Below are 14670 nucleotides of genomic sequence, written 5' to 3'. Positions count from 1 at the left end.
CCATTTGTTAAGTGTTGAAAAAGTTGGTAAAAAGTGAACCATACAGATATTTTATTTATTACTATTATAGATAAATATACCAGTATCGTATTTATGGTATACTGTTTTTATGGTATTGTATCATGATATTTATGGCAGGTATGGTATAGAAGATCGTGACAACCAGGTAGAGGCAGAACAGACTCGAGGAACAGACTCGAGGCTCAGCAGAGCACAAGACTTGAAGACTTGTTCACGCCAAAAAAAAATTGGTTCATGAATGACTATATTATACACAATATTACTATTATTATAGGCCCGATCACTGACTTGGTGTCAGAATGGAGGACCAACAGATTATCATACAACGTCCGACATCGATGTTCGTGGAGGTCACCAGCACCCCCCCCCCCCCCCCCGTGCCTATCCTTCTCACCTTTTTCACCCCTGACCCGTTTTTATGCCTGATGTTTAGGTTAACATATATAATTTAGTATTGTATTTAAAAGCTGAATAACTTGTCAGAATATAAGCTTCCAATCAGATGACGTTACGTCAGTATAACCTACATGTTGGACTGTCAGTCCAGATTTGAGCTCAGAGATGTTGGAAGCGGCATAGTCTTTTGACCGTGTGAACATGTAACTACGTTTTATAGTAAACATTTTTTATGGAAGAACTACTTGTCTCACTCGCGTGTCGATTAATAGTTTCTAAGACTGAACTCAAAATTGTGGTACAGAAGACCCAGAACTATACGGAGTGCCACTACATATATAATAATAATAATACATATATGAATATAATGTTTTATTTATACATATTTAATAAGTATATATATAATATAGATTTATTATTAGATATCTAATAATAGATATCTAATAATTAGGGCTGTCAGCGTTAACGCGTTAATCTATGCGATTAATTTGGCCGCGTTAACGCACTAAAATATTTTAACGCAATTAACGCAACTTTGTTTACTTCCGGTGTTCGTTTAAGTTTTTTCACTCCTGAGTGTCAAACCGCGGCAGTACGGTTTAACACTGTTTCCGTTTTTAAAACAATTATTTTTCCGCGAAAATAAGAAGCAGAAATCAGTTTAAACTCGTGGATGAATCAGTCGGGTTTCCTCCTGCTCCTCCTTCCTCCCGTCTCCCCCTCTGAGACACAGAGGAACAGAGGGGCGACGTGTCGGGGGACGCGGCGCGGAAAGAACTCGTCACACGAAACCTTCACCGTGATTGGTCAATCCGTTTGTCTGTCAACATTTTGTGGAAAAAAACAACCAATGAACACTCAGTAAATCACAAAGGACCTCCCACCTCACGGGTGAGGCTCTATAGCAGCCTGTCAGTCAGAGAACATGGCACCAGGACAACTGAGCCTCATTGAATAGAGCTGAGATTGTTCTGGAATGTTTGATGTATAACACGTGGGGGTGTGTCACATGAAAACGCCTTTAAAAGGTGAATTTTTGTTTGTTTGTAAAATGTATAAAATGCCCCCATCCTCCAGAGGGTGAACGTGACATATTTGAATGTCAGTCAGTTACCAAGGCCACTGGTTCTGCTGCTGTTCAATGTTAAAGGTGACAGGACCAATGGGGTCTCAATATACTTCTTTTTTTTTAACTAATCTGATGTTTCACTGAAGAAACAATTTATCATCCACAATATTAAATACCTTGCTGGCACTTTATAGGTAGGAGCCTCTTTGAAAACACAGCTCTGTGTGAAGTTTGGTCTTTAAAAAGAATGAACTTTTAACTTTTAACTTTTAATTGCGATTAATCGCGATTAATTAATCGCAATTTCAATTCGATTAATTAGTTAATTTTTTTAAATCGATTGACAGCCCTACTAATAATATATTCAAGCCGGTCCTACCAGCGTGACCGTTGTTTACTTGTTTACAATGTCTGGAGCACAACAGATTGATTCATTCCCCCCCCTCACGCCCCCTGCAGGCCGCCAGCTGCTACTGAAGGCGGTGAACCGCGTGTGGACGGAGCTCATGCACAGCAAGCGTCAGATGCTGGAGGACATCTTCAAGGTGTCGCTGCCCTGCAACGACCGCGGCCACGTGGACATCGCCACGGCCCGGCCGGCGCTAGAGGAGCCGGCGCTGAAGAGCTGGCAGAACCACCTGGGTGAGACACACCCAGACACACACACACACACACACACCTAGACATATACTCCACGCACACTGGAGCCACACCCACTCGCTTACGAGTAGGGATGGGTATCGGTTTTTTTTCGTTCTTTTTTTCGATACCGGTGCTAAATTGGTACTTTTAAAACGATACCGGTGCCTAAACGGTGCCTGAACCGGTACTTTTTTTTAAAAACGCACAATGAGGACATTAAAAACCTCTTTGGCCATATTCCCTGTAGAAGCCGTTATCATGGAGCACTGACACACAACGGATATCAGACTGTTGACATACACAATATATGTTCTCTGTTATATGATGTGTGTGTATATATATATATATATATTGTCATGTGCAGACCTTATAGGCAGGGTGCACATAACTGGTACGCATGCGCAAAGATAATCAACAATGCGTAATACACTTGTGTTACTTCGCGCCTTTGCGTACTTAACCGATCTGTTATTGATCGTCTCTAACCTACGTGTTGCGTTAACACTTCTCGGCTCTCCGTCTCGCGTGCCGCAGAGCTCCGATGCCGGCGTGTGCGCGCACATCTTGCACCCCCCCCCGTAGGTGTACGTCACAAAACTGACGCTACAGATGGAGTGAGTACCAAACACCATCTCGTTTTACAACTTTTTAACCAGAATTAACTACCTTAACTTAAAAATAGAAACGCCCAAAAAATTTGAAGGCGCACTTTAAAACTTCAAAGTTGGGTTGGGGTCAAAAAAATTTTTTTGCGGTGTCTGGCACACCTTCTAGTTGTTTTTACAGGCGCTCGGGACCAGTTTGGGCGCGAAAAAAAACGGCTTAAGGCGAAATAATTTTTTCTCTCAGGAAACCCTGACACACTAAAAAACAACTTGCAAAGTTTTTTTTCCCATTTTTTACTATTTTATTGATAAATAACAATAAAATATACAATCTGTGCTGCCTGTTGCCCTTCGGAAAACAAACACAAACGAAAATTCCTTCAGAAACAGCTGCTTGGAGTTTGAAATATATTTGAAAAAAAAGAACCTTGAGCATGTTGTGTTGCACTTCAATGTAGCCAATCAAACCGGTACTCACTGAAAAAGTTATGTCGCCCCTGCTTATAGGGTTAAACCTGTCACTGTTTTGATGGGCAAAGAGAACAACCAATCAGAGGTACTGAAGATGACACGTGACAAATACAATTTTGCTTCTGATAGCGAGAGTTACACTGAAACAAAGTGACGCCCCACGGTCTTTATTCCTCCGTCATTATATTCCCGGTAACACCGGGTATACAGCCGGGACCGCTGGACACCAACACATCTGATAGCAGACTGTCACGCTCGTAGCTCGTAGCTAGCGCTAGCTACGAGCTAGCTTAAACATGGTTATAATGGCTAATTTATTATTTCTTGGCCTACTTTTATGAATGCAAGACTTTTAATCAATGTTCCGGTACTAATCTGAGTTCATGCTGCTCGTCATCATCGGTCTCCATGTGTTCAGGGGGACCGGTGACGGTCTCCCCATCGCGCCCAGCCTGACGCTGGTGTGCTCCACACGGGTTCAGGCACCAGAATGGCGTTGCGTTTCGGTCCGGGTAGCACCGGTTGTATTGAAACCGGTGCCCACATTGGCACCGGTTTCCGGTACCCAACCCTACTTACGAGCCTCATGTTTTTTGTTTCTTCCCCCCGCCGTCCAGTCCACGAGAAGAAGTGCATCAGCCGCGGCGAGGCGTTGCCGCCGGCAACCCAGTCCAAGCTGTCCCGGGTCAGCAGCGGCTTCGGCCTCTCCAAGCTGACGGGCGTCCGCCGCAACAAGAGGGACAACAGCCTGAACAAGAACAGCCTGTCGGCGCAGGTAACGCGGCGGGCGGCGTGGCGTGTGCGTGTGGCGTGTGCGTCGGCTTCATCTTCATCTGGTGTGTGCTGACCCTCAGGAGACGTTCCAGTGGATGTTCACGCACATCGCCGTGGTGCGGGACCTCGTGGCCATGCAGTACAAAGAACACCAGGAGGTACCGAGCGCCATCTTTACCACATGTAAAGGGACCATGGATCAGTCTCCTTTTCTGTTTCCTCCTTCTCCTCCTCCTACCCTTTCTCCTCCTCTTTCTCGTCCTTTTCCTCCTCCTTTTGCGTTTCCTCATCTTTCTTTTCCTTCTCCCCTTCCATTTCTTTTTTCTTCCTCTTCCTCCTCTTCCTCTTCCCCCTCCTCTTTCCCCTGCTCTTCCTCCTCTCATCTTTCTCTTCCTCTTCCTCCTCTTTCTTCCTTTCTCCATTTCTTCCTCTTCCTCCTATTTCTCTTCCTTGTCTTCCTCTTCTTTCTCTTCTATTTCCTCCTCTTTCTCTTCCTCCTCCTCCTCCTCCCCTTCCCCTTCCTTTTCCTCTTTCTCTTCCTTTCCATTTCCATTTCCTCCTCCTCTTTCTTTCTCTTCCTCCTCTTTTTCTTCTTCCTCCTATTTCTCTTCCTCTTCTTTCTCTTCCTCCTCTTTCTCTTCCTCCTCCTCCATCTCCATCATAGAAACATTAAGCAGATATAACTTGTAGCTGCACAAAAACAATCAATTTATTGCAGCTTATTTTATTATTATTATTTATTTAGTGCACATTACACAACACACACTTATTCTATTTAATAGCCCTGTGTCTTTAACCCCCCCCCCCTCTGTCCCCCCCCCAGCGTCAGCAGAACACCCTGAAGTACGTGACGGAGGACTGGGCGTCCATCGAGTACGAGCTGCTGCGTGAGCGCGGCCTGTGGGGTCCGCCCATCGGATCCCACCTGGACAAGTTCGTGCTGGAGATGACGGAGGGGCCGTGCCGCATGAGGAAGAAGATGGTGCGCAACGACATGTTCTACATCCACTACCCCTACAACCCCGAGATGGAGCCCAGCACCAACCCGGCACAGGTACGGCCTCGGCTTTAAATAACACCGTTCCACTCCTGAGGAGGTCTTACAGTCGTCAAAGTTTGGTCACGGAAATATGGTTTGAAGTGTGTATGAACCCTGTGTGTTTACGGGACACGTTTTGTTTTATTTATCTTTTATTTATTTTTCAAATTCAAATTGGGGATTTTGTTTGTGTTTATTTTGGGGTGATTTAAAATTAATTCAGCTTTGGACCTACCGATTATTTAACTGCTGTTGTCTTTCAAATCCATACATTATTATTATATATATATATGATTTTTATATATTTTTTGGGGTGATTACATCATAGACTTTGACCGTGGAAGAAGCTTTGAATGTCAAAATAATCGTCACAGACTTTAAATCATAACGATTGATCCCATGATGAAAAGCCGCTCAGTGGAGACTGCAGAACCCGGCAAGGGTGACGAGTTCTGGCTCATAGTAGGGATGAGAATTGATAAGATTTTAACGATTCCGATGCCTTATCGATTCCTGCTTATCGAATCGATTCTCTTATCGATTCTTATTGGGCAAGGGGTCAAAAAAAGAGCACAAACGGGTTTATTTACATTAATTTTCTTTTCTATAATGCTGCACACCATATACAGTATGTATACATACACATTTACATTTTTTTAAATAACCAAAAACATTTATACATATTCCTCTTGAACTTAAAATAAAACTTACATAACTTAAATAAAATGTATTCTGTTTAATTTAAACATGTTCCTAGAAATTACAGTGCTCCTTCCTTTTTTTTTTAAAGGGTATATGAACTGAGCTGCCAAAAATGAAACTAGCAGTGACAAATACCAAGTGTGCAACCATCAATTGTATGGATCATCAACAATTCTTATGCAGAAAAATAAGCATGTCTGCTTTCTCCGGGAGGATAAGCGATCTCTCAGGACTTATTGTGTCTCCAGCCGTGGAGAACACTCTCTCAGATGGGGTGGAGGTGTACAAGACGTGCTAGCTGTAGCCTGTGACCCAGACAGACTACCAGCCTCTGAACCGGTCTGACTCTGAACGTCATCAGCTAAATTGGATGGCAATGGAGATTATTTATATAGTGAAAGCTGGTTTACACAATGAACGCCTCCACATGTGGCCCGGCCCCCTGAACAATACCAGAGACGCGTTCCGATTTATTATTTTTTTCACCTGGCCCGCTGCCGTTGAGATTGCAGTGAGACGCGGAGAAAATGTGATGTGGTGCTCTTCGCAATAAAACATCTTTGATGGGACGTGTCTTGTCTCGGCCAATCAGCGTTCAGATGTCCACAGCGTTTGGGAAGTTAGGTTAGCTTGAATGTTAGTCCGCTACATCTGCTGCTGTCACGCTGCACGGTGTATCGATACTAACAAAGTACCCGTACGTTAAAAACGATGTGATTTAGCATAGTTTTAGTTTCGATACTTCATTAAAAGAGCGATCAGAGCGCACGCAATGTTCCGCTCCGTTAAACGCTGTCTGCGCGCGCAGCGCTCAGCCGTAATGCGCGCACACAGGTGAGCACACTCTCACCTCACACGAGCACTTTTTGTCGTGTGAAATAGAGCCAAACTTTAGACCGCCGCTGCCTAGTTGCCATGTTTGCTGCAGTCTGAAGAAGAAACTAAAAAAGTTCGAGCATGCGCAACGCCACAGAGGACCGTTGGCAGAACCGTTAAAGAATTTGGCTGACGATCCCAAACAATCGGTTCACCGGGAACCGGTTCTAAAACAGAACCGGTTCTCGATGCCCATCCCTAGCTCATAGATTGTATAATTAGCTCCAAAGTCCTCGAGGCTCCACCATCACGTGCATGGCACAGTCGCACACACACTCACGGACCGCGACTGAACACGGTGAATTTTAGCTCAAAGTGTCGACGTCATACACACAAAAACGCTTTATTAGGGATGTGAATATGACTTTCGGAGTCGGGGTACCAGATGGCCTTTTGCGGCGTTGATCTCTCCCGCAAAGACTTTACAGAGAACTCCGTGGGGTTCATAAAAGACAATTGAAACACTTGTTTTTGTTGTTGGTTCTCCAGCCCTCTCCTCCCCCTCTGGTGTCCCTCTTACCCTCCTCGGCCCCAGTTCGGGGCCTCGACCGAGCCCAGGTAACCTCCCCGAAAGCCCCCCGGGATGGAGACAATGGAGCTCCCCCTTTTGCAGCCTGGTGTGACTGCGCGATAGTAACAGTGTTCATCCGGTTGCTTTGCCACGGCTCAGCGAACAGGAAGCAGCCTCCCTGTGACTTTTGGTTTCATGTGCATGTGACCCCGGACTTGTGTTTTGCTGTGACTTCATCCATTATTCATAAATACACAAGACAAACGGCCGGGAAGCAGAAGGCGTGAGAGGAGAGAGAGCATGGAGTTATGGATCAGGCTGGTTTGGATATGAAAGATGTCACATCATTACATTACATTACACTACATGTCATTTAGCTGACGCTTTTATCCAAAGCGACTTACAATCCTGTTACATTCATACAGTGTAGACGCAGCTACAGGGAGCAATTCAGGGTTAAGTGTCTTGCTCAAGGACACATCGAGGGCGGGGATTGAACCTCCAACCCTCTGATTGAAAGACGGACCTGCTACCCACTGACCCATAGTCACCCCCATCAGCCCAAATCCTTCTGCTCTTGAGTCCATATTTAAAGTTTCAGGTTAAGACCTCGAAGGACCTGGTTCTGATGGTCACGAGAGAAAACATTCGAGGACGTGATTTATATAATGACAAAGAGGTTACGGCATATCGGAATAAAATTAATTTTATTTTTGGTAAATATATGAAAACAATAATGTTTCATATAAATATTAATAATAATAATAATAATGTCCACTTTTTAATCCCGGAGTGGGGAAAGTGTTAAACCCAAAATATATATTATATTTTATATATATATATAGTCATTTTTATTATGATAAATTAAATTACAAATATTTATATTTATATATAATATTATATATATAAATATGTTATTAAAACTGTAATTATTTAAAAAACATATTTATATATTACAAATTCAATTTCAAATTGTGCATTTAAGAATCAATATGTTTCACAATATAGTGATACTCAATGTATATTAATAAAATAGGCATCAACACATCACTGACTGGCAGGCGTTTCTTTATGGTGTTTCTTTGTCACATCCTCGGTGTGTAAACCTCTTCATTATCATTACCCAGAAGCCCTTGCGGTACCGGCGGGCCATCAGCTACGACAGTAAGGAGTACTACGTGCGCCTCCTGTCTGGAAACCCTGGCATGTACCAGCACTCTGTGGAGCACAACACGGAAGGAGAGACCACCCAGCACGAGCCGGAGCACGGGGGGGAAGACACCATCGCCCGGGTCAAAGGTACCGACTCCTCCTCAAGGAGCAGGAGGCGTTTGTTTTGCTCACCTTCACCTCCCTGACAAGCTCCCTGCTGTGCCCCCGCAGGCCTGGTGAAGGCCCCCCTGAAGAGGTCTCGGTCCACGGCAGACGGGCCGGACGAGGAGAGCCAGGAGCAGCTCCAGGAGCAGCTGCTGGAGGCCGGAGGGCCCGAGGAGGAGCAGAGGACCGACAACACGTCTCTGCTCCGCCTCCTGGAGGAGGGGGAGAAGGTCAGAGGGTCGCCACTGACGCATCACCATATTTTGGATAAATACATCTTCTTTACTCGCCATTATTTCATGTTGTCTTAGAATTTCTGTGAATTGTGTGTATCAATTAAATTTTAACAAGATTATTTAAACAAGATTTTAAATAATACTTGTGTTTGAGCCAAAGACACGTTTCAGTCTCTTTAGCCCTGCAGTCCCCAGTAGAAATTATATCTGATTTAAATGGTTTTAAAAGGAGACGTTCGGTCACACGACATCTGTCAATCACACACGTATATGATCCCGCCTCTCGCTCCAGATCCAGCACATGTACCGCTGTGCCCGGGTCCAGGGTCTGGACACCGGCGAGGGTCTGCTGCTGTTCGGCAAGGAGCACTTCTACGTCATCGACGGCTACACCATGACGGTTTCCAGGGAGATCAGGGACATCGACACGCTGCCCCCCAAGTAGGTCATCGTGCCTCTGGACACTGCCGTGGGATGATGATGCCGAGAGAGCAGAGACATTTATTTCATACATATATTTGTTTTCAGGTGTCAAGTGAGGTCACGATATATATTATAATATATATAACATCTATTATTACTATATATATATGTATATATTAATTATTATATATTTCTAATATTATATATATTATAATGTATAACATATACATTATAATAATATATATATATAAAATATAGCATATAACATTTCAGTTGAGACGAGTGCATTGTGGGTAAAATGTGTCGTCCGTGTGGCAGTCTGCACGAGGCCATCATCCCCAGAGGAGCGAGACAGGGCCAGAGCCAGCTGAAGAGGACCTGCAGCATCTTCGCCTACGAGGACATCAAGGAAGTGCACAAGAGACGCTACCTGCTGCAGGTACACACACACACACACACACACACACACACACACACACACACACACACACACACACACACAGTGACTGACTGACTCACCGCCTTGTGATGTGTGTCCTCGCCGTTCAGCCCATGGCGGTGGAGGTGTTCTCAGCCGACGGGAGGAACTACCTGCTGGCCTTCCAGAAAGGAGTCCGGAACAAAGTCTACCAAAGGTACCGAATCAGACAGAAGCTCATCTCATAAAGTCAAAATGTTTAGGGAAAAAGATCAAAGGAATCATTTCCTAAAATCACAACGTATTTTTATCTTAAAGTGTTCTGCTATGATCCATATTTGTTGGCATTTAACCTTTCAAAAAGAAAATGTGTCCCACCGCCCGCCAGCCAAACACAAAGAGAGACTCCGACCAATTACATTCATTAAAGAAAGTTAGTTTAATAGAAAAATACTAAATTAATTGTGCTTTGTTTGTGGATTTTTTAAATTAGTTTTATTACGGTGAAGACTGACATTCAAAGCTTCAAATGTAAAAAAATATATATATATTATATATACAGTATATATAATTTGTATATATATTTATTTATATATATTTATATATATGTAAATATATAAATATACATATAGAAATGTATATATACATATAATTATATAAATAATATGTGTATATAAAGCTATATATTTATAGATATATGAATATATATGTATATATATATTTATATATGAATATCTATATATATATGAATTTATATATATATATGAATATCTATATATATATGAATTTATATATATATATGAATATATATAACTAAATGTATATGAGAACACTATATGTATATATATCATTTTTTTATTTCTATTTTTTATTTATAAATGTATACAAATATATATATGTATTTATTTATTTATTTATAGATAAATATATATGAGAATACTGTATATATGTAAATATTTTTGAATGAATTCCTTGCAGGTTCTTGGCGGTGGTGCCTTCACTGGCCGACAGCTCGGAGTCGGTTTCGGGCCAGAGGCCGAACACCAGCGTGGAACAAGGGTAACGCCTACTCAAACTATACGGTTATTAACTCTGGGGACGGTTCGACCATTGCAGGAGGTCGTGACTCGTGAGAGGGTTCATAATTATATCTCCTTACATAATGGAGACGGGCTCTGCAGTCATCAGAGACCATTAAGAGACTCGTTAATGCACCGCATGTGTCGCCTAGCGGCTAATTGATGCTGATCTGTTGTAACCTCTCTGCTCAGGTCTGGGCTCCTCAGCACACTGGTGGGGGAGAAGTCGGTGACCCAGCGGTGGGAGGTAAGACGCCTCGTTGGCCCTTAAACATCTCGGCATGGAGACGTGCCGCTGACGCCTCTTCTTCCCCTCCTGTGTTCCAGAGAGGAGAGATCAGTAACTTCCAGTACCTGATGCACCTGAACACGCTGGCCGGCCGCTCCTACAATGACCTGATGCAGTACCCCGTGTTCCCCTGGATCCTGGCCGACTTCGACTCCGAGGTGAGTGCAGTTGTTTTTTTTGTGTGTGGGTGACGCGGAAAAAAAATGTGATTGCTTCATATATAAAAAAATATATATATAATCACAATAAACAACCAGTATTCTCATATATATGTATGTATATATACATATTTATATATGTATATATATAATTTATTTTTATATACAGTATTCTCGTATATAAATATATTATTATTATTATTATTATTCTCATATTTATTTATATATATTATTATTTTATTATATAAAATCCGAATTAATCCGTTCTTTCCTTGCACCAGGAGCTGGACCTGAACAACCCCAAGACGTTCCGTAACCTCGCCAAGCCGATGGGCGCTCAGACCGACAACCGGCTGACGCAGTACAAGAAGAGGTACAAGGACTGGGAGGACCCCACCGGTGAGACCCTCGAGGCCAAGCTCTCGTTTTAACGGCCCGGAGCCGAATGTACCATCGCGAACCGCCAACTGCTGGTCATCATGGCGACATAATGTGTCGATTTTTTGCTGTCCCCGCCAGGTGAAACCCCCGCGTACCACTACGGCACCCACTACTCCTCTGCCATGATCGTGGCCTCCTATCTGGTACGGATGGAGCCCTTCACGCAGATCTTCCTCAGACTTCAGGTTTGGACTCTTCAATGTTCTGCTCGTCATCAAGTGAGAAGTAAGACGCTTAAAATAGTCTCTGAAACAATGAGAAAGGAAAACGTGTTGTTGTAATACTCATTTCGGCCACAAGAGGACGCCACTAAGTCGCACTAAAGGTATGTTGTGTGTTAGCTAGTTGTGTACATTATAACTCCTCTTATTCATTCAGTAAGTAACATGGATGAGTGTTTTAAGTTGTTTAAAGGTGGGGGGGGGGGGTAATAAAAGATATAATAACATCATTTTTACATTTTTGTGCACACCAGGGAGGTCACTTTGACCTGGCCGACCGGATGTTCCACAGCGTGCGTGAAGGCTGGTTCTCGGCCTCCAAACACAACATGGCCGACGTCAAGGAGCTCATCCCCGAGTTCTTCTACCTGCCCGAGTTCCTGCTCAACGCCAACAACTTCGACCTGGGTCGGTACTTGTGTGTGTGTGTGTGTGTGTGTGTATGTATTAATGTTGGGTCTGCCGGTTCTACCAGGCGCCAAGCAGAACGGCACCAAGCTGGGCGACGTCCTCCTGCCGCCTTGGGCCAAGGGCGACCCCCGGGAGTTCATCAGAGTCCACAGAGACGTAGGGCGCCGACCCACTCACTCAGTTTTTCGGTTCCGGGTTCCAGTGAGCACACACGTTGACCTCTGTGTGGTCGCCCCCTGCAGGCGCTGGAGTGCGACTACGTGTCGGCCCACCTCCACGAGTGGATCGACCTGATCTTCGGGTACAAGCAGCAGGGCCCGCCGGCCGTGGAGGCGGTCAACGTCTTCCACCACCTGTTCTACGAGGGCCAGGTGGACATCTACAACATCAACGACCCGCTCAAGGAGACGGCGACCATCGGCTTCATCAACAACTTCGGACAAATACCCAAACAGGTCAGAACCCTCTCCTCCGGGCCGGAGGGCCGACCTTCAGTATCCGCTTATGTCAAAGTCCTGTTCTTCTCTTGGCTGACTGTGTGTGTGTGTGTGTGTGTCAGCTGTTTAAGAAGCCCCACCCTCCTAAACGGGTCCGCGGTAAGGCCAACGGGGACGTGGCGAGCGCTCCTCCGAGCTCCAACGGCGACAAGATCTTCTTCCACCACCTGGACAATCTGAGGCCTTCTCTTACACCGGTTAAAGGTACACACACACACGCACACACATATACACACACACGCACACACACATACACACACGCACACACATATACACACGCACACACACACACACATATATACACGTATCACATATACACACGCACACACACACACATATACACACGCATACACACACACGCACACACACATACACACACACACACTGTCGTCTAAGTACCTGTACATACCGCAAGGTGCAGGAATCTCTTTAGTCTCGCCACTCACATGTGTTTTGTGTGTCTTTGTGTGTCTTTGTGTGTCTAGAGCTGAAGGACCCTGTGGGGCAGATCATGTGCACCGATAAGGGGATTCTCGCGGTGGAGCAAAACAAAGTCCTGGTTCCCCCGACCTGGAGCAAGACCTTCGCCTGGGGCTACGCCGACCTCAGCTGCCGCCTGGCTAACTACGAGTCTGACAAGGTAACAGTTGTGTGTATATATATATATAGATAACCATTTTATACTCCCGTGGCTGGTGCTTACATGCAAATGCCCTTTCCTCACTTACCCCTTCAGCTTTTACAGCAGCGCCTTTTGCAGAAGGTTCGAGCTCTTATTTTGAAGGAGTTAACGACTTCCTGTTTTAATCCTCGGTTAATAAATCAGGAAATGGCAGATTATGAATACTGTTATTCATAATTAAATTAAATTTACTTTCACTCCAAGGATTAGCATCTTACTGAAATACAGATGCTGAATATATACTGCCTTCTCCTCCTCCTCCTGTTCCTCCTCCTCCTCCTCCTCCCAGGCCTTGGTGGTGTACGAGTGTCTCTCAGAATGGGGTCAGATCCTCTGCGCCATCTGTCCCAACCTGAAGCTGGTCATCACCGCCGGCACCAGCACCGCCATCTGCGTGTGGGAGACGGGCTCCTCCAAGGAGAGGGCCAAGACCCTCACGCTCAAGCAGGTAAACAAACAAACAAACAAACAAGTGGTGCCGCGTGGTCGAGTCTCACGTCCTTCTCTGCGTAGGCGCTGCTCGGCCACACGGACGCCGTGACGTGCCTGACTGCGTCGTCTGCGTACCACATCGTGGTCAGCGGCTCCCGGGATCGAACCTGCATCATCTGGGACCTCAACAAGCTCTCCTTCGTCACGCAGTTGCGGGGCCACCGGGCGCCGGTCTCCGCCCTGTGCATCAACGAGCTGACGGTAAGCCCCGCCCGCAAAGGGTCGACTACCACGGACGGGGGGGCAGACATAACGTGTGTGTGTGTGTGTGTGTGTGCAGGGCGACATTGTGTCGTGCGCCGGCACACACATCCACGTGTGGAGCATCAACGGCAGCCCCATCTCCAGCGCCAACACGTACACCGGCCGCAGCCAACAGATCAGCTGCTGCTGCGTGTCAGAGATGAACGAGTGGGACACGCAGAACGTCATCGTCACCGGGCACTCGGACGGCGTCGTCAGGGTAATCTTCTTCTTCTTGTTCTTGTTCTTCTCTTTCTGCATGACTTTGTGTAGTTAAAGTCCTTCCGTGTTTCTCGTAGTTTTGGAGGATGGAGTTCCTCCAAGTCCCAGAAACCCCGGCGCCGGAGCCGGCGGAGGCCGACGTGCCCGAGTGCTGCGGCGAGGAGAAGATCGGTGAGTCTGGTGTGAGTTCCAAGTGGCGGCTGAACCGCGAGTTTCATCTAAAGTATTAAAGTGAAAGTCGTTGTCGTCGTCACAGAAGGCGGCGAGAGCCATAACAACGGCGACGACGACAGCAGCGAGTCGGACGGAGACGAGCCCGTCGGCCCGGAGCCCGGAGCGCCGCGCGGCCCCCCCTCCACGGGCGGAGGTGGCCGGCCGGGCGGCCAGACGGGCGGCCAGCCGGGCGGCGCCGTGCACCGGCCAAGAGGTACCCTG

General features: G+C 45.7%; 1 protein-coding gene across 8 annotated transcripts in view; it reads left to right on the top strand.

The window, feature by feature from the left end:
• Positions 1-14670, top strand: part of wdfy3 (WD repeat and FYVE domain containing 3) — a 70865-nt gene that overhangs the window by 51977 nt on the left and 4218 nt on the right. For all 8 annotated transcript variants that reach the window (XM_056419909.1, XM_056419908.1, XM_056419910.1 and 5 more), the window contains 24 exons: positions 1946-2128; positions 3822-3979; positions 4059-4136; positions 4802-5032; positions 8234-8405; positions 8490-8653; positions 8952-9100; positions 9401-9521; positions 9632-9717; positions 10479-10559; positions 10772-10826; positions 10907-11026; positions 11308-11425; positions 11546-11652; positions 11943-12096; positions 12164-12255; positions 12342-12554; positions 12659-12800; positions 13082-13236; positions 13568-13726; positions 13792-13971; positions 14051-14233; positions 14313-14406; positions 14492-14662. In XM_056419909.1, coding sequence (XP_056275884.1) covers positions 1946-2128; positions 3822-3979; positions 4059-4136; positions 4802-5032; positions 8234-8405; positions 8490-8653; positions 8952-9100; positions 9401-9521; positions 9632-9717; positions 10479-10559; positions 10772-10826; positions 10907-11026; positions 11308-11425; positions 11546-11652; positions 11943-12096; positions 12164-12255; positions 12342-12554; positions 12659-12800; positions 13082-13236; positions 13568-13726; positions 13792-13971; positions 14051-14233; positions 14313-14406; positions 14492-14662 — 3366 coding nt within the window. The remainder of the gene's footprint in view (positions 1-1945; positions 2129-3821; positions 3980-4058; positions 4137-4801; positions 5033-8233; positions 8406-8489; positions 8654-8951; positions 9101-9400; positions 9522-9631; positions 9718-10478; positions 10560-10771; positions 10827-10906; positions 11027-11307; positions 11426-11545; positions 11653-11942; positions 12097-12163; positions 12256-12341; positions 12555-12658; positions 12801-13081; positions 13237-13567; positions 13727-13791; positions 13972-14050; positions 14234-14312; positions 14407-14491; positions 14663-14670) is intronic.

The sequence above is a fragment of the Pseudoliparis swirei genome, chromosome 7 (assembly GCF_029220125.1).
Source record: "Pseudoliparis swirei isolate HS2019 ecotype Mariana Trench chromosome 7, NWPU_hadal_v1, whole genome shotgun sequence".
Taxonomy (NCBI): domain Eukaryota; kingdom Metazoa; phylum Chordata; class Actinopteri; order Perciformes; family Liparidae; genus Pseudoliparis; species Pseudoliparis swirei.
Note: the sequence above shows the minus strand (reverse complement) of the source record. Positions and strands in the feature narration are given on the sequence as shown.